At 59.0% G+C, this 14,540-nt stretch overlaps 3 protein-coding genes across 5 annotated transcripts in view; 2 read left to right on the forward strand and 1 right to left on the reverse strand.

Moving 5' to 3' along the window:
- The window catches only part of BAIAP3 (BAI1-associated protein 3), a 13,753-nt gene extending 10,442 nt beyond the window's left edge, over nucleotides 1–3,311 (forward strand). For all 3 annotated transcript variants that reach the window (XM_011966928.1, XM_011966929.1, XM_011966930.1), the window contains 12 exons: nucleotides 63–206; nucleotides 302–394; nucleotides 485–676; nucleotides 757–825; nucleotides 922–1,001; nucleotides 1,158–1,266; nucleotides 1,587–1,658; nucleotides 1,833–1,913; nucleotides 1,989–2,109; nucleotides 2,181–2,304; nucleotides 2,379–2,584; nucleotides 2,661–3,311. In XM_011966928.1, the coding sequence (XP_011822318.1) occupies nucleotides 63–206; nucleotides 302–394; nucleotides 485–676; nucleotides 757–825; nucleotides 922–1,001; nucleotides 1,158–1,266; nucleotides 1,587–1,658; nucleotides 1,833–1,913; nucleotides 1,989–2,109; nucleotides 2,181–2,304; nucleotides 2,379–2,584; nucleotides 2,661–2,764 (1,395 nt within the window). In that variant the 3' untranslated portion in view covers nucleotides 2,765–3,311. The remainder of the gene's footprint in view (nucleotides 1–62; nucleotides 207–301; nucleotides 395–484; nucleotides 677–756; nucleotides 826–921; nucleotides 1,002–1,157; nucleotides 1,267–1,586; nucleotides 1,659–1,832; nucleotides 1,914–1,988; nucleotides 2,110–2,180; nucleotides 2,305–2,378; nucleotides 2,585–2,660) is intronic.
- Nucleotides 3,312–3,488: 177 nt separating this feature from the next.
- TSR3 (TSR3, 20S rRNA accumulation, homolog (S. cerevisiae)) lies at nucleotides 3,489–11,435 on the reverse strand. Its single transcript, XM_011966927.1, has 7 exons — nucleotides 11,422–11,435; nucleotides 5,941–6,099; nucleotides 5,625–5,844; nucleotides 5,050–5,243; nucleotides 4,303–4,479; nucleotides 4,133–4,196; nucleotides 3,489–3,856 (listed from the first exon to the last, which is right to left on the reverse strand). Exons 2-7 carry the CDS (start codon nucleotides 6,050–6,052, stop codon nucleotides 3,685–3,687), a joined length of 939 nt encoding a protein of 312 aa, XP_011822317.1. The 5' UTR covers nucleotides 6,053–6,099; nucleotides 11,422–11,435; the 3' UTR covers nucleotides 3,489–3,684.
- The window catches only part of GNPTG (N-acetylglucosamine-1-phosphate transferase, gamma subunit), a 10,969-nt gene continuing 2,575 nt past the window's right edge, over nucleotides 6,147–14,540 (forward strand). Inside the window, exons 1-3 of the mRNA XM_011966926.1 lie at nucleotides 6,147–6,261; nucleotides 6,346–6,403; nucleotides 6,483–6,550. Coding sequence (XP_011822316.1) covers nucleotides 6,210–6,261; nucleotides 6,346–6,403; nucleotides 6,483–6,550 — 178 coding nt within the window. The 5' untranslated portion in view covers nucleotides 6,147–6,209. The remainder of the gene's footprint in view (nucleotides 6,262–6,345; nucleotides 6,404–6,482; nucleotides 6,551–14,540) is intronic.

Raw genomic sequence — 14,540 nt, forward strand, 5'->3', positions numbered from 1 at the left:
CCTCCCCAGCCTCCCCCCTTCCCCAGCAACCCCAGCAACCCCAGCCTCCCCTGTCTCCCCAGCTGGAACCTGTGGACCCTTCCTCCAGGCACAGCAGCTCCGCAGCCACTGCTGGTCTTTGCCTCAGTCACATCCAGGAGCTGTGGGTGCGCCTGGCATGGCCTGACCCTGCCCAGGCTCAGGGGCTGGGCACCCAGCTTGGCCAGGTGTGTGGGTGGGCCCTGGGGGTGAGGGGAACAGGTGGGGGAGGTGACGGGGCAGGGGAGGGTTCCATGGTTCCCCACCACCGCCCCCTCCTCAGGACATGTGTGAGGCCACGCTCTTCTACACGGAGCTGCTTCGGAAGAAGGTGGACACTCAGCCAGGGGCAGGCGGTGAAGCAGTGAGCGAGGCGGTGAGTGGCCAGCTGGGGAGGGGAGTCGGCGGGAGGTGGGGAGCCATCACCAGGCCCCGACCCATCGCCGCCTGACCACACCTCCCCCAGCTCTGCGTGGTCCTCAACAATGTGGAGCTCGTGCGCAAGGCTGCTGGGCAGGCCCTGAAGGGGCTGGCATGGCCCGAGGGGGCCCCGGGACTCGAGGGGGTGCTCCCCCGCCCCCTGCTCAGCTGCACACAGGCCCTGGACGATGACCTGCAGCGGGAGGCTCACACGGTGACAGCGCACCTGACCTCCAAGGTGGGTGGGGCCTGGAGACCGGAGCGTGGGGACAGTCCCTGGTGCCCCCTGCCCATGCTGAGCGCTGCTCCTGCCCTCAGATGGTGGGCGACATCCGGAAGTATGTACAGCACATCAGCCTCTCACCCGACTCCATCCAGAACGATGAGGTGAGTGCTGGGGCGAGGGGCCGTGGATGGGACTGTGTGTGCTGGGAGCAGGGCAGAGGTGCGGGGTCAGCCCCGCCTGAACACCCCTGCCTGCAGGCCGTGGCCCCGCTCATGAAGTACTTGGATGAGAAGCTGGCCCTGCTGAACTCCTCGCTGGTGAAGGGGAACCTGAGCAGGTGCGGGCGGGTGGGGTGGGATGGACTGGCCCGTGGTCACTGATGCTGCCCTGCAGGGTGCTGGAGGCCCTGTGGGAGCTGCTCCTCCAGGCATTCTGTGGGTGGGGCCAGCGGGGCAGGTGCGGCTGGCCTGTGGTCACTAATGCCACCCTGCAGGGTGCTGGAGGCCCTGTGGGAGCTGCTTCTCCAGGCCATTCTGCAGGCGCTGGGTGCAAACCGTGATGTCTCTGCTGATTTCTACAGTCGCTTCCACTTCACGCTGGAGGTAGAGCCCCGTGAAGGAACCTTTCCCGCCGGCCCCCGCCTCAGGGCTGCTCTGACCCCTCCCTTTATCCCCACTGGCTCAGCAGCCACTCCAGGGCTGTCCACGGCGCCGCCTCCCATTAATGCCGAGGTGTGACCTCTGGTGATGGCCTTTCCCCAGCTTTCCTGGGAGCTTCCGATGCCCCCCAGGGTGTGAGAAAGGGCTCTGCCCTGGACTGCTGAGCCCCCAGTGCTGCCTGGGCTCCTTTGTGCTGGGGGTCTCCACCTGTCCCCAGCACAAGCCAGGCTCCCTGACACCTCTACCTTCTTTCCCTGCCCCAGGCCCTGGTCACTTTTTTCCACGCAGAGGGTCAGGGTTTGCCCCTGGAGAGCCTGAGGGATGGAAGCTATAAGGTGAGGCGGGACCCTCTGTGCAGCGGGGGCGTGGATGAGGGGACCGAGTTCAAACTGCAGCCCCGCACAGGCTGTGTCCTTGAGCATGAGGTGGCCCCACGGGCAGTCAGGTCTCCCAAGTGCCAGCGCTGACTGCCAGCACCCAGGGCCCCTCCTGACGCGCTTCCCCTGCAGAGGCTGAAGGAGGAGCTGCGGCTGCACAAATGTTCCACCCGTGAGTGCATTGAGCAGTTCTACCTGGACAAGCTCAAACAGGTAGGGAGGCGCCCGGGACAGGGTGCTGCCTCTGAGGCTCCCCGAGCCCAGCTGTGCTCACCCGCCTTTCTGCAGAGGACCCTGGAGCAGAACCGGTTTGGACGCCTGAGCGTCCGTTGCCATTATGAGGCGGCTGAGCAGCGGCTGGCTGTGGAGGTGCTGCACGCCGCCGACCTGCTGCCCCTGGACGCCAACGGTGAGCTGCAGCGGGGACGGGTCGGGTGATGGTAGGATGGGGACAGGGGGCTCATGACTGTGCTCCTGCAGGCCTAAGCGACCCCTTTGTGATCGTGGAGCTGGGCCCACCGCATCTCTTCCCACTGGTCCGCAGCCAGAGGACCCAGGTGAAGACCCGGACGCTGCACCCTGTGTACGACGAGCTCTTCTACTTGTGAGTGTCCCAGGCCCCAGCCCCGGGCTCCAGGCTGCGGGGGTGAGCCTCCCCTGACCGGCCTCTGTCCGCAGCTCCGTGCCTGCCGAGGCGTGCCGCCGCCGCGGGGCCTGTGTGCTGTTCACCGTCATGGACCACGACTGGCTGTCCACCAACGACTTCGCCGGGGAGGCGGCCCTCGGCCTAGGGGGCGTCAGTGGTGTCGCCCGGCCCCAGGTGGGCGGGGGTGCGAGGGCTGGGCAGCCTGTCACCCTGCACCTGTGCCGGCCCAGAGCCCAGGGTGAGTGAGCGTCCGGGTGGGGGGAGGGGCAGCGGCTGTCGCCGGCTCCCACACACCTGCCCACGCCCGCTTGCAGTGAGGTCTGCGCTGAGGATGCTGGAAGGCCGCACCAGCAAGGAGGCGCAGGAGTTCGTGAAGAAACTCAAGGAGCTGGAGAAGTGCATGGAGGCGGACCCCTGAGTCCGTCAGCTGCCGACCCCGGCCCTGGCCCCCACCCCGAGTTCCCTGAAGCATCTTCCAGCTCACTGTGGCCAGCTTTGTGCAGCCAGGGCCCACGGCGCCCCTCCTGTGCTGTGACGTGTGTGTCGTGGCTGGCCCCGTGGCTCCCATCGCCCTGGCCGTGTCCGTCTGGTGTGTGCTGTGAACCCCTGCACCCAACCCCACATCTGGGTGGCCAACTTGGCAGGACCTGGCCAGAAGCTGCCTGGGACACAGTGCAGGCCACAGTGGGCTTGGCCACCAGGTGCGCTTCCCTGCTTGCTTCCTTGGGCTCCCCGGCCCTGGGTGGGCGGTGGGCAGCTGGTCTCCAGGGACTCAGTGAGTGGCTGTGCTCCCTGCACGACAGGCAATGTGCAGAGGCATTTTTTGGTAGTCACAGCTGGGGAGGGCAAAGGGTGCCACTGGCACTATTGGGTAGAGCTTCCAGAGCCTCCACTCACAGAGGGATGCCGAGGGCAGGTGAGTCAAGAACTGCACAGGTCTCCAGTCCCCACGGGGCTCCCAGGGCAGGGACGTCACCCAAGACCGGTGGTCAGTGTGAAGGGCTCCATGCCAACTGGCAGGGTGTCCTTCACGCACATATCTGGCCACCGGAGACCTGCTCCACAGCCCCGCCAGGCAGAGCCAAGAGTTCGCCCCAACCCTTCCTCAGGCCCAGGGTGAAAAACAGAGACTCACACGCGGCTTCCTGGCCTGCAGCTTCATTGCGAGCGCGCTGAGGCAGGATGCAGAGCACAGCTGTGCTGGAAATGCGGAGAGAACCCGGACAGCTCAGTCCTGCCAGCAGCCACGAGGAGCCGAGACTGCCAGGCCCATCTACGTCCCTCGTGTCTCTAGATCTTCTCGTTACCCAGCCTCAAATATATACGTGTCTGCAACCCTCAGTCTCTCTGCCGCGTCTTGATTCCTTTCCAAACCTCGGCCGGGGCCCTGGCTTCAGCCCCCTGTCCCTGAGTCTGCTCCTCTTCAGAGCAGCTGCTGCTGGTTCCTCCGTGCTCGGCGCCAGGCCCCGGGTCCTCAGACGCATCACTGTCATCAGTGTCCGAGGGCAGCCTGGGAGGGGAGGGGGAGCACGTTCCCAAATGACATCCTCCCTGGCTAGCTGGAGGCAACCTCATCCACAAAAAGCCGCAAGCCCAGGACAGATGCCTCTCCATGTACTCTCCAAACCCAAACCTCTCCAGTGGGATGTCCACTTCAGGTTTTCTAGCCAGATCATCGGGGTGTTGTTTACGACGCCACCCCCAGGCAGCAGGAGGGGCTCAGGTCAGAGGTAGAGGAGAGCCCTGGGTCTGAGTGATCATGAAATTAAGAAGCCCAAGGACCTACCGGGTGCTGGCCACAGGCCTGTTAGGGTTTCCAGACTCTCTCCCTGAATCCACATCGAAGGGATCTGAGCCGAGAGAGGAAAGTGGTCTGTAAGTGAGCTCAGAGCAGGACCAGGCCTCCCACCACCCAGGCTTTGGAGGGCCTTGGCTCCCAGCCCCGCCAGGGCTCACCAATCTCCTCCTCCCGGGGGCTCTCCTTGGCACTGGCTAAGAACTCCTGTTCTGCCTGCAGCACCTCCTCCGGGCCGCTGCAGGCTGCGTACTTGTCCAGCAGCTGGCGGTTCAGGTCCAAGAAGCCCTTGCCCCATTTAAACTTCCGCAGCAAAATGACAGCGAGGTCCGGAAAGCCTGATGGTGTGACAAACAAGAAACCCAAAGAAGTAAATGGTCCCCTCGAGTGCGTCCTGATCACCTGCTGCCGGATGGCTCTCCCACGTAACTGCAGGGTCCTCACCAAACATCAGCTCACAGTCCTGAGAGCCCGAACTGCCCCCAGTCCCAGCCTGCACCTCCCCTGCTACAGTCCACACCTCTGCAACCGACCGAGTCCCCCTCCTTGTTGCGAAACGCAAACATTCCCACCAAGACTGCCCCATGCCTCATCTGGGCTTCTTTAGATCAGCAATTCAGTAAGGAGGACACGGAGGATAAGCAGGATTCTCGGGGCAGTGCTGCCGTCATCAACGGCACCCCGTACGCTGGCCTCTGTACCGCAGCGATCCCATTCCGCCTCCACTGCAACTCCACAGGCCGAAAACCTGAAGTGACAGTCGGGGCTGAAACCCCGGTCTGTCTGAACTGCTTCCCTGTCCGTCCCTTACACTCCTCCAGGGGTGTGTCCGCAGGAAACACGATGCTGGGAGCACAGCAGGAACACCAGGTTGCCCGGTCACGCTGCTGTGGAGCCCCTGGACTCACCTACGATGCAGAAGGTGGCAGCAAAAGCTTCCACGCAGGAAAGTCTGCACGGCCGGCCATAATTTACGGGGTTGGCAGCCACCAGGTAGGGCAGCAGGCGCAAGTGGCTACCTCGCATCTTCCCAAACGGCGTCTCGTCCAGCCTGGCCCAGGAGCAGTCGATGACGGCGACCCCAGACTGCGCCACCAGCTGTCTGCCAGGGACAGCATGGGGTAAGTTCAGGAGCCAGTACTACCCAAAGTGAAGCATGTCCCTGGAGAATTGCTTCACTAGGGATTCAGGGACATCATTCCGCCATCCCCAAACATCCTCAAACGGACTTCATGAGCAAGGTTTTGAGGCAGCTGTTTGGGGTACCTAGAGCATGCGTTTATTCACTCAACAAACGTTTATTATCCCAAAACCTCCATTATCCTAAGCTCTGCGCTATGCAAAGGAGGCAAACTAGACAGACGTTCCCTGCCCACGTGGGTGTGGGTGTGGGTGTGGGTGTGGCATACAAGTCCCACTAAACGATCCCTGAAAGGAACCAAGCGCTGGAAATGACGAGCTAGGGCAGGCCTCCCGCGCCTACCTGTCTGCGGGGGACACGTACTGCTTGCCCACGGGGCTGAGCACCAGACCGCCGAACCTGTGGCCCAGGCGCAGGCAGCGCACCAGCCCCAGGCGGGCCAGCTTGCGGCCGGTGCAGCGCCGGGGGTCGCAGTGGCCCAACTCCCACATGGCCAGCGTGCAGGGCAGCGCCGCCGGGCCCGGGCCGCCCTCGCCCTCAGCCGCCCCTGGCTCCACGGAAGCTGCACGAGAGAGAGAGAAGGGCACTCGGCCTCAGCGTGGGACCCCCGGGCAGGCCCTCGAACCCCGACCCGCTCTCCCCATCACGCCTCGCTCACCTTGCAGTGCGGCGCCGACCTCCTCGGCGAAGGCCTCCAGGGAGCGGGTCGGGAGGTGCCGAGGGCGGCCGCCCTCCATCCCCGGCCCGCGCGCTGCCCTCCTGCGGCCCATGGCGCGGATCCGGGGTGCCGGGTACTCCCCACCCAACGGGTACGCCCCTCAGCCTCTGGACCGGCCGTGCGGCTGCCAGCCCATGCGCGGGGCGCCACTTCCGGTTCCCGCGGTCACGTGACCGTCATTCCACGTGACCGCGCGGCGCTGCGGCGCGATGGCGGCGGGGCTGGTGCGGGTGCTGTTGTTCCTCGGGCTCTCGGCCCGCGGTGAGTGGCCCGGCCGCCCGCGTCCCCAGGCCCCGCGCGCGCTCTGCATCCCGGCCTCCCCGCTCACGGTCTCGCTCCCCGTAGGCCCCGCGCCGGCAGGTGCCGCGAAGATGAAGGTGGTGGAGGAGCCCAACACGTTCGGGTGAGCAGCCTCGCAGCTGGCGGCTCGGGTAGGGGGACGGCCCGGGCCAGTTCCCCGCTGACCCTGCCGCTTCCCGTAGGGTGAACAACCCGTTCTTGCCCCAGGCCAGTCGCCTCCAGGCCAAGAGGGATCCTTCACCCGTGTCTGGTGAGTGAGGAGCGCTGCTGGCGGGCTCGGGGGTGGCCGCGGTGGGCAGCAACAATGGAGGATGGGTGAGAGACCCTGAGAGTTACGGCCCGGAGTCTAAAGCATTGGTTTGTGAGCCTTCTAAAATTAGTGTGGACGTGCGAGAGAATATACCAGAACGTTCTTGTACCGAATTAAAAGTTATCTCCAGACTTAGTCCTTCCTTTTCTTTCCGAGAGGTAATTGCCGTTAATAGTCTGGTAACTTGGCAGAGGCGTTTATGTGCTTTTACGTGCGTATCCATGCAGCCGCAAAACGTGTAGTTTTTGTAATCTTTGTCGCTTTTTAAAAAAAATCATGCTGCGCGAGTATTTGGCTGATTTGTCGTTGTCACTCGCTGTATGTCTTGGGACGCTTCACGGTGGTGATGTAGGTCTTCATTCTTTCTCTTGGTGCTCAGTACGCGATCGGATGGCACTGCATTTCCCGATTGTATTTAGGTTCTTTACATTTTTTTTGGCCATTAGAAATAGTGCTGTGGAGAACATGCTGTGTAGGTGCCTTGGTTTGCCCTCAGGTGAGTGGTTTCACAAGGCAGGATTCCGGAAGTGGAATTGTTGGGTCATGAGTATATATGCCTTTTAAACACTGAATGAGTATTAAATATAAGAGACAAAAATCCAGGGATTTTTTTTTTTTGAGACAGAGTCTCACTCTGTCTGCCCAGGCTGGAGTGCAGTGGCACGATCTCTGCTCACTGCAACCTCCACCTCCTGCGTTCAAGCAATCCTCATGCTTCAGCCTCCCGAGTAGCTGGGATTACAGGCATGCATCACCATCACGCCCAGCAAATTTTTGTATTTTTAGTAGAGACAGGGTTTATTTCACCGTATTGACCAGGCTGGTCTCAAACTCCTGACCTCAAGTGATCCGCCCATCTTGGCCTCGGAAAGTGCTGGGATTACAGGCGTGAGCCACCGTGCCCAGCCTCAATAATTTTATTATCGAATACTTTTATGTGTTAGGGTCTGTGCTGGGGTTGCAGAAACGAACACGGATACACCAATGCTTGTCCTCAGGGAGCTGACAGTCTCATGGGGAGTGATGGAGGAACAGGCACTGAACAAAGAATTAGGTAAAATACATAGAATGGTCAATGATGAAAAATGCCATGTAGATACGTGAAGCAGAGGAGGGAGTATGTGTATGTGTGTTAGAGTATTGTTTGGGGGATCGCTTTTTTTTTTATTTCTAGAGACGGGGTCTTGCTCTCTCACTCGGGCTGGAGTGCAGTAGTGCATTCATAGCTCACTGCATCCTTGAACTCCTGGGCTGAAGCAATCAACCCCCCCCCAGCTTCCTGAGTAGCTGGGACTACAGGTGCATGCCACCATGCCTGGCAAATTTTACGTGTTTTTGTAGAGATAGAAGTCTCACTACGTTGCCCAGGCTGGCCCCAAACTCCCAGCCTCAAGCAATCCTCCTGCCTTGGCTGGGGACTGCTTTAAATAGGGTGCTGAGGAAAAGTCTACGAAGTGACATTTCAGCCAAAAGCTAAAGGAGAAAAGGGAGTAAAGCTGTGCCTGTTTGGGGAAAGGGATTCAGGAAAGGGAGTGGCCAAAGGCCTTGCGCAGGAAAGCCCGTGCCAGAGGCGATTCAGCTGGGTAGCCACAGATGAGCGAGAAAGGGGATCAGGTGGTACCGCAGCTCGTTGGTAGGTTTTGTGGACTTTGACTCCAAACAGATCTTTTTAAGGTTTTTGTTGTGTGGCTGGGCCTGATGGTGCACGTGGGGTTAGGCTCACTTCCCTGAGGCTCAGAGCCATGGGATGTGGCTTCCCAGGGCCTGAAGTGCTGGAGTCGGGCCAACACCTGTCCCGAGAAGCTGGGGAGGAGGCAGGCCGCTGTGTAAGAGCAGTTCCCGACCGAACCCTTTCCAGTAGGAGAAAGGCAGCCTTGGCTGAGGGGACCACGTCTTTTCAGAGGTGAGAGTCCTGGAAAGAAAACAGAATATGCTGGTTGTGGTGGTACGTGCTTGCTGCTCAGGAGGGACGCTGAGGTGTGAGGATCGCTTGAGCCCAGGAGTTCAAGACCAGCCTGGCCAACATGGTGAAACCCTGTCTCTACTAAAAAAACACAGAAACAAAAATTAGCCGGGCGTAGCGGTGTCCACCTGTAATCCCAGCTATTTGGGAGGCCGAGGCTGGAGAATCGCTTGAACCCAGGAGGCGGAGGTTGCAGTGAGCTGAGATCACGCCACTGCACTCCAGCCTGGGTGACAGGGCAAGACTTCGTCTCAAAAAAATAACAAAAAACCCAAAAAATGTAAAAAGACTGCCTTTTATAGTGTTCCCCACCCCCACCCCCACACCTGGGCCCGTCAGGGTTCACAGGTGCATTTGGTTAATCATGTCTCTTTGGTGTTTTAATCTGGAGCTGTTCTCGTCCCACCTTTGGATCCAAGTGGCATGTTTGTTTTCCTGTTTCCCAGTGTTTTTGTTGATAGTGTTTTTCTCCAGACCATTTTTTCCTGCACCTGTGGGGTTGGGCGCGGATAGTCTCCCGCGTCCGTGGGATCGGGCACGGATATTCTAAGTGTTTTTTGTCTTTGATGTGGCACTCCTTCAGCATCAGCGTGTGAAACAGATTGTGCGCAGTGGGTAGGAGAGTGTGGTCTGTGGAAGGAGCAGAGCAGAAAGATAATCGGGCTGAGAAACTCGGGCGTGGTGAGTGCGGCCTAGGGCTCAGAAGGTCCCGGCAGAAGAGCCTCTGCCGAGGAGAAGGAAGGGGTGGGTTTCCCAGGGCCGAGGCTGGTGGGGCGGGGCTGAGCTGGGCAGTGGGCACCTCCATGGCCTGGGCTTCCACCGGATGAGTCAGGAGTCTCGTCCCGTGACACCAGGAGCAGCAGAGGTTGGTAGGTCTGTGATTTGGAGACAGTATCCTGATGGGGCGTGGTCAGGGTGGTGGTCCTGCCACAGCCCAGCACACTGTCCAGGAGGGAGCTCTGCCTCAGTGGCAGTGGGAGGGAGCAGCCAGCTGGGCAGGACTCTGGGGCCCTGGCAGGGGCCTGGATCTGGGGAGAGGTTGGGGAGGAGCAGAGTGGCCCCAGGATCCTGGCTAGAGAAGCCATGGAAAGTGGACTGCAGGGGTCAGGCTGGGAGCTTGCTTTTGGTTGGGGCCAGGCTGGGTCTATGAGGCAGTTCTGGTGCTTGGAGAGGGGTCACGGTGGGCATAGGACTCATTAGTGGGGGTGCGTGAGGTCCAAGGGTGAGGGTGAGGTCCCCGGGGAAGTTCTTGGTGGGGTGTGGGGGTTGTGGAAGTTAGGAGGGCACTGGGACCAGGTGTGGGGCTAGGCCAGGGAGCAGAGTGGGAGGGAGGACCCCCTCGAGACCCCCTCGAGAAGGGACTGTCACCAAGAGATGCAGCCCTGGAGGACTGCTTCCCGCCAAAGCTTGACCAGGGGCAGACGTAAATGAGGGAGTCTAGGCTCAGCCAAGCTGATGGGGCCTTGAGGAGCTGTGGCCTCGGGCGCAGGGCCAGCTGGTGGTAAGGCCACCTGGGCCCGCAGGAGCCAAAGGAACTGTCGAGTGTCCTGGCCATGCAGATTGTGAGCATGGAGCCTGCAGGTGACGTGCGGGCAAATGAGGAGCAGAGGAGGAGCCTGCCGGCAGGGGTGATGGCATTTGGGGGTGGTGGCATTTGGGGGTGGAGACTCCGGCTCAGGTCTGGCTGTGTCTGGCTGAAGGAGTGGAGGGGCCGGACCCCACCCCTCTCAGGAGAGCAGGCTGCTGAGACCTGAGGGCCGGGCGGACGGGAGGGGCCGTGGCTGGGGTTCTGGTGTGGGCCAGCAGCAGAGGACCCGGGGTACTGGGCACTGCCAGTTGGGGGCTTGTGGTACCATCCCCTGCAGGAGGCTGCACCCCAGCCAGTGGGAGCCCCCTGAAGCTGTGGACAGCTTCCAGGCAGAGGCTTCCTCCCAGCTGCAGAGCCAGGCCAGGGCCCGCCACCCTCACGCAGCCCTGTTTGGACGGATGGCCCTGCAGGTGCAGAGCTGAGCCTGACGCCCACGCCCCTCCTGGGGTGTCTCCAAGTCATGTCTGCCGGGGGTAAACTCGCGTTCCCAGGACACAGGAGCTTGACCAGCCACCCTCCCAGTGGGAGTCTATGAATGGCAGATGGGCGAGGGACACGTCAGGGTCTCGGATGGCTCCAAAGGCTTCCCTGTGTGCCTGTTGGGCAGAGCCCTGGGGCCAGACTTGAGGGGCTGAACCCCAGCACCCCAGGCTATGGGACAGCAGGCATGACAGGGCTGAGGTGGAGCCCCCAGCGGTCAGGCTGGGAGGACAGTGAGTGAGCCTGGGAGTAGGGGCCACCCAGATAGTATCTGACGAGGAAGGACCAGGATCTTCCTATATCCACAGCCCCTGAGCAGCGCAGCCGGGCCATCTTGGTCTCCATCTGTCTTGGGAGGGGACAGCCCCAGGGGTGACTGGAATGTCAGGGAATGGAAGGCCAGGCCGGGCCAGCACCCTAGAGGTCTCTGTGGCATTAGCCTCTGCCCTCCGGGGGCGGGGACCAGGCTGAGGGTGGCATCAGGCTCCTGGGTTGGCCAGTTTCCCAGGGAACAGTCACCCAGCACCTCGTGTATATTTTGGCTTATTTTTGAGACGGAGTCTTGCTCTGTCGCCCAGGCTGGAGTGCAGTGGCGTGATCTCTGCTCACTGCAACCTCTGCCTCCCGGGTTCACACCATTCTCCTGCCTCAGCCTCCCGAGTAGCTGGGACTACAGGGACGTGCCACCACGCCTGGCTAATTTTTTTGTATTTTTAGTAGAGACGGTTTCACCGTGTTAGCCAGAATGGTCTCGATCTCCTGACCTCGTGATCTGCCTGCCTCGGCCTCCCAAAGTGCTGGGATTACAGGTGTGAGCCACCGTGCCCGGCCTTGACTTTATTAATACAGTAAAACTGCAGAGTTTAAAACATCAGTCTAACTGAGGCATCCTCTAACCAGTGCACTTGCTGCTGCAGCGCAGGCCTGACAGGAGCCAGGGGCCAGGTGTCCTCCCCGCCTCCACAGCCCACGCCCCAGCCTTGCCCACAGCCCAGAGGATGGCCTTGTGGCTGACAGTCTCGGTGGGCGCTGGGACAGGTGCATACCCAGCCAGGTCCCGACTCCCCAGCGTGCCTGAAGAACGGGGTGGCTGCTGTGGCATCTTTTACTGACAAGTTGCCACTGGCCTTGATTTGTACACGCCCTCGCTCTAGCACTGCCTGTGGCCGGCCTGGCTGGAGGGTCGGGACGCTGCACACCCTCCCTCTTCCCCTAGGGGCTGGTTACACTGCCCTGCAACCGTCAGCACCATCGTCTCCACAACTTGCTCTGTCCCCTTCAAACCCTGGCTCCCCCAGCCCTGGCACCCACCATTCTGCTGTCTCCGAACTTGGCTGTTGCAGAGACGCCACACAGATGACCCGTAACTGCACACGACCTTCTGTGTCTGACTGACTCCTCTTGGCACAGTGTCCCCAGGGTCCCCCAGGCTGGAGGCTCTCAGAGCCTCCTTCGTTTTTACGGCCGAGGACTGTCCCACGCGAGGAGAGACCACGTGTTTACCCGTCGTCTGGACACGGGCGTGGCTTCCAGCCCCTGGCTGGGAATAGGCTGCTGTGAACTTGGGCGTAAATACTGAGTCTCTGCTTCCAATTTCCGAGAGTAGCTTTGCTGGATCTTGTTAGAATTCCATGTTTAGCTTTTTGAGGAACCACCAAACTGTTTGCACGGTGGCTGCACCATTTCCTGTTCCAGCCAGCGCTGCACAGAGGGTCCGGTTTCTCCACATTTTCACCAGCACTTTGTTTTTTTTGCTAACAGCCATCCTAATGCGTGTGAGGTGGTGCCTTAGGGTTGTCCTAATTTGCACTTCCCTGATTAATGATGTGGGATCTTTTCAGTGGCTTATGGTCTGTTTGTATGTCCTTTTTTTTTTTTTTTTTGAGATGGAGTCTCGCTGTGTCGCCCAGGCGGGAGTGCAGTGGTGCAACCTTGGCTCACTGAAACCTCCGCCTCCCAGGCTCAAGCAGTTCTCCTGCCTCAAGCCTCTCAAGTAGCTGGGATTACAGGCGTGCACCACCACACCTGGCTAATTTTTATTTAGTAGAGACAGGGTTTCTCCATGTTGACCAAGCTGGTCTCAAACTCCTGACCTCAGGTGATCCACCCGCCTTGGCCTCCCAGAGTGCTGGGATGACGGGCCTCTTTGCCCATTTTTAAACTGGGTTTATTGTAGGGCTGTGGTTCTTTATATATGCTGGATATGAATCCCTTACGTGTATGATTTGCCAGTGTTTGTTTTCTCCCATTCCGTGGGTCTTTTCACTCCCTTGATGGTTTTTTGTTTTGTTTTGTTTTTTCCATACAGAGTCTAAGTCTGTAGCCCAGGCTGGAGTGCAGTAGCACAGTCTCAGCTCATGGCAACCTCTCCACCTCCCAGGCTCAAGCAATTCTCCTAGGTCAGCCTCCTGAGTAGCTGGGACTACAGGCGTTTGGCATCACGCTCGGCTAATTTTTTGTATTTTATTAGAGACCAGGTTTCACTATGTTGGCAAGGATAGTCTCAATCTCCTGACCTCGTGATCCGCCTGCCTTGGCCTCCCAGAGCGCTGGGATTACAGGCGTGAGCCACCGTGCCCTGCCTCTACGCCGGTCTTTATGCTAGTATCACACAGTTTTGATCATGACCGCTTTGAAGTAATTTTTGGAATCAGTAAGTGTGAGTCTTTCAACTCTGTTCTTTTTCAAGACCGTTCGATGATTTGGGGGTCCTCTGAGACTCCCTATGAACTTTAGGATGTGTTTTTCTATTTCTGCAAAAAATGTCATTGGGATTTGGATGGTGTTGCATTGAATCTGCACATCACTATGCGTGGTAGTCATCTTAAAAATATTAAATCCATCAGGGCGGGCGTGGGGGCTCACGCCTGTAATCCCAGCACTTTAGGAGGCTGAGGCAGGTGGATCACCTGAGGTCAGGAGTTCAAGACCAGCCTGGCCAACATGGAGAAACCCTGTCTGTACAAAAATACAAAAATTAGCCAGCCATGGTGGTGGGCATCTGTAATCCTAGCTACTGGGGAGGTTGAGGCGGGAAAACTGGTTAAACCCAGAGGTGGAGGTTGCAGAGAGCCGAGATCGTCCCATTTCTCTCCAGCCTGGTGACAAGACTAGACTCCATCTCAAAATAAATAAATAAATAAATAAATAAATAAATAAATAAAGGGTACGGATGTCTCCTGTCAGCCTTATGTAGTGGGTGGCAACGTTTGTACATGGATAATTGTGGTGTCTTGGCACATGGACCCTTGTGTCAATATATAACGTATTTGTCTCTTGTAGTTTCAGCCACTCCAGCTCTCTTTTGGCTGTTTACATGAATACTTTTCCATACCTTCACTTTCAACCTGTTTATGTCTTTAAAAGTTAGTCTTTCAGGCGGGGCGCAGTGGCTCACGCCTGTAATCCCACCACTTGGGAGGCCAAGGTGGACGGATCTGGAGGTCCAGAGTTCAGACCAGCCTGGCCAACATAGTGAAACCCCATCTTTGCTGAAAATACAAAAATTAGCCGGGTGTGGTGGTGCGTGCCTGGGATCCCAGCTACTCCGGAGGCTGAGGCAGGGGAATCACTTGAACTCAGGAGGCAGAGGTTGCAATGAGCCGAGATCGTGCCATTGCACTTTAGCTTGGGTTACAGAATGAGACTGTGTCTCAAAAAGAAAAAAAAAACCTGATGCCTGATGAGGTGAGGTGGAACAGTTTCATCCCAAAACCACCCATCCCCACCCCCGGCTGATAGAAAAACTGCCTTCCATGAAACCAGTCCCTGCTGCCAAAAATACTGGGGACCACTGGTTTAAGTTCTGTAGATATACAGACCACAGCTGGAAAGGTGGCTGGCATTTGGTTTAAGTTCTGTAGATGTACAGACCACAGCTGGAAAGGTGGCTGGCATTT

The sequence above is a fragment of the Mandrillus leucophaeus genome, unplaced genomic scaffold (assembly GCF_000951045.1).
Source record: "Mandrillus leucophaeus isolate KB7577 unplaced genomic scaffold, Mleu.le_1.0 Scaffold78, whole genome shotgun sequence".
Classification (NCBI taxonomy): Eukaryota; Metazoa; Chordata; class Mammalia; order Primates; family Cercopithecidae; genus Mandrillus; species Mandrillus leucophaeus.

Coding starts and splice junctions, on each gene's coding strand:
- TSR3 (XM_011966927.1), bottom strand. CDS start 6,052: ATGGGCCGCAGGAGGGCAGCGCGCGGGCCGGGGATGGAGGGCGGCCGC. Junction 4,197..4,302: donor CCCCCGGGAGGAGGAGATTG/GTGAGCCCTGGC, acceptor CTCTCGGCTCAG/ATCCCTTCGATGTGGATTCA. Junction 3,857..4,132: donor AGGCCTGTGGCCAGCACCCG/GTAGGTCCTTGG, acceptor CTCCCCTCCCAG/GCTGCCCTCGGACACTGATG.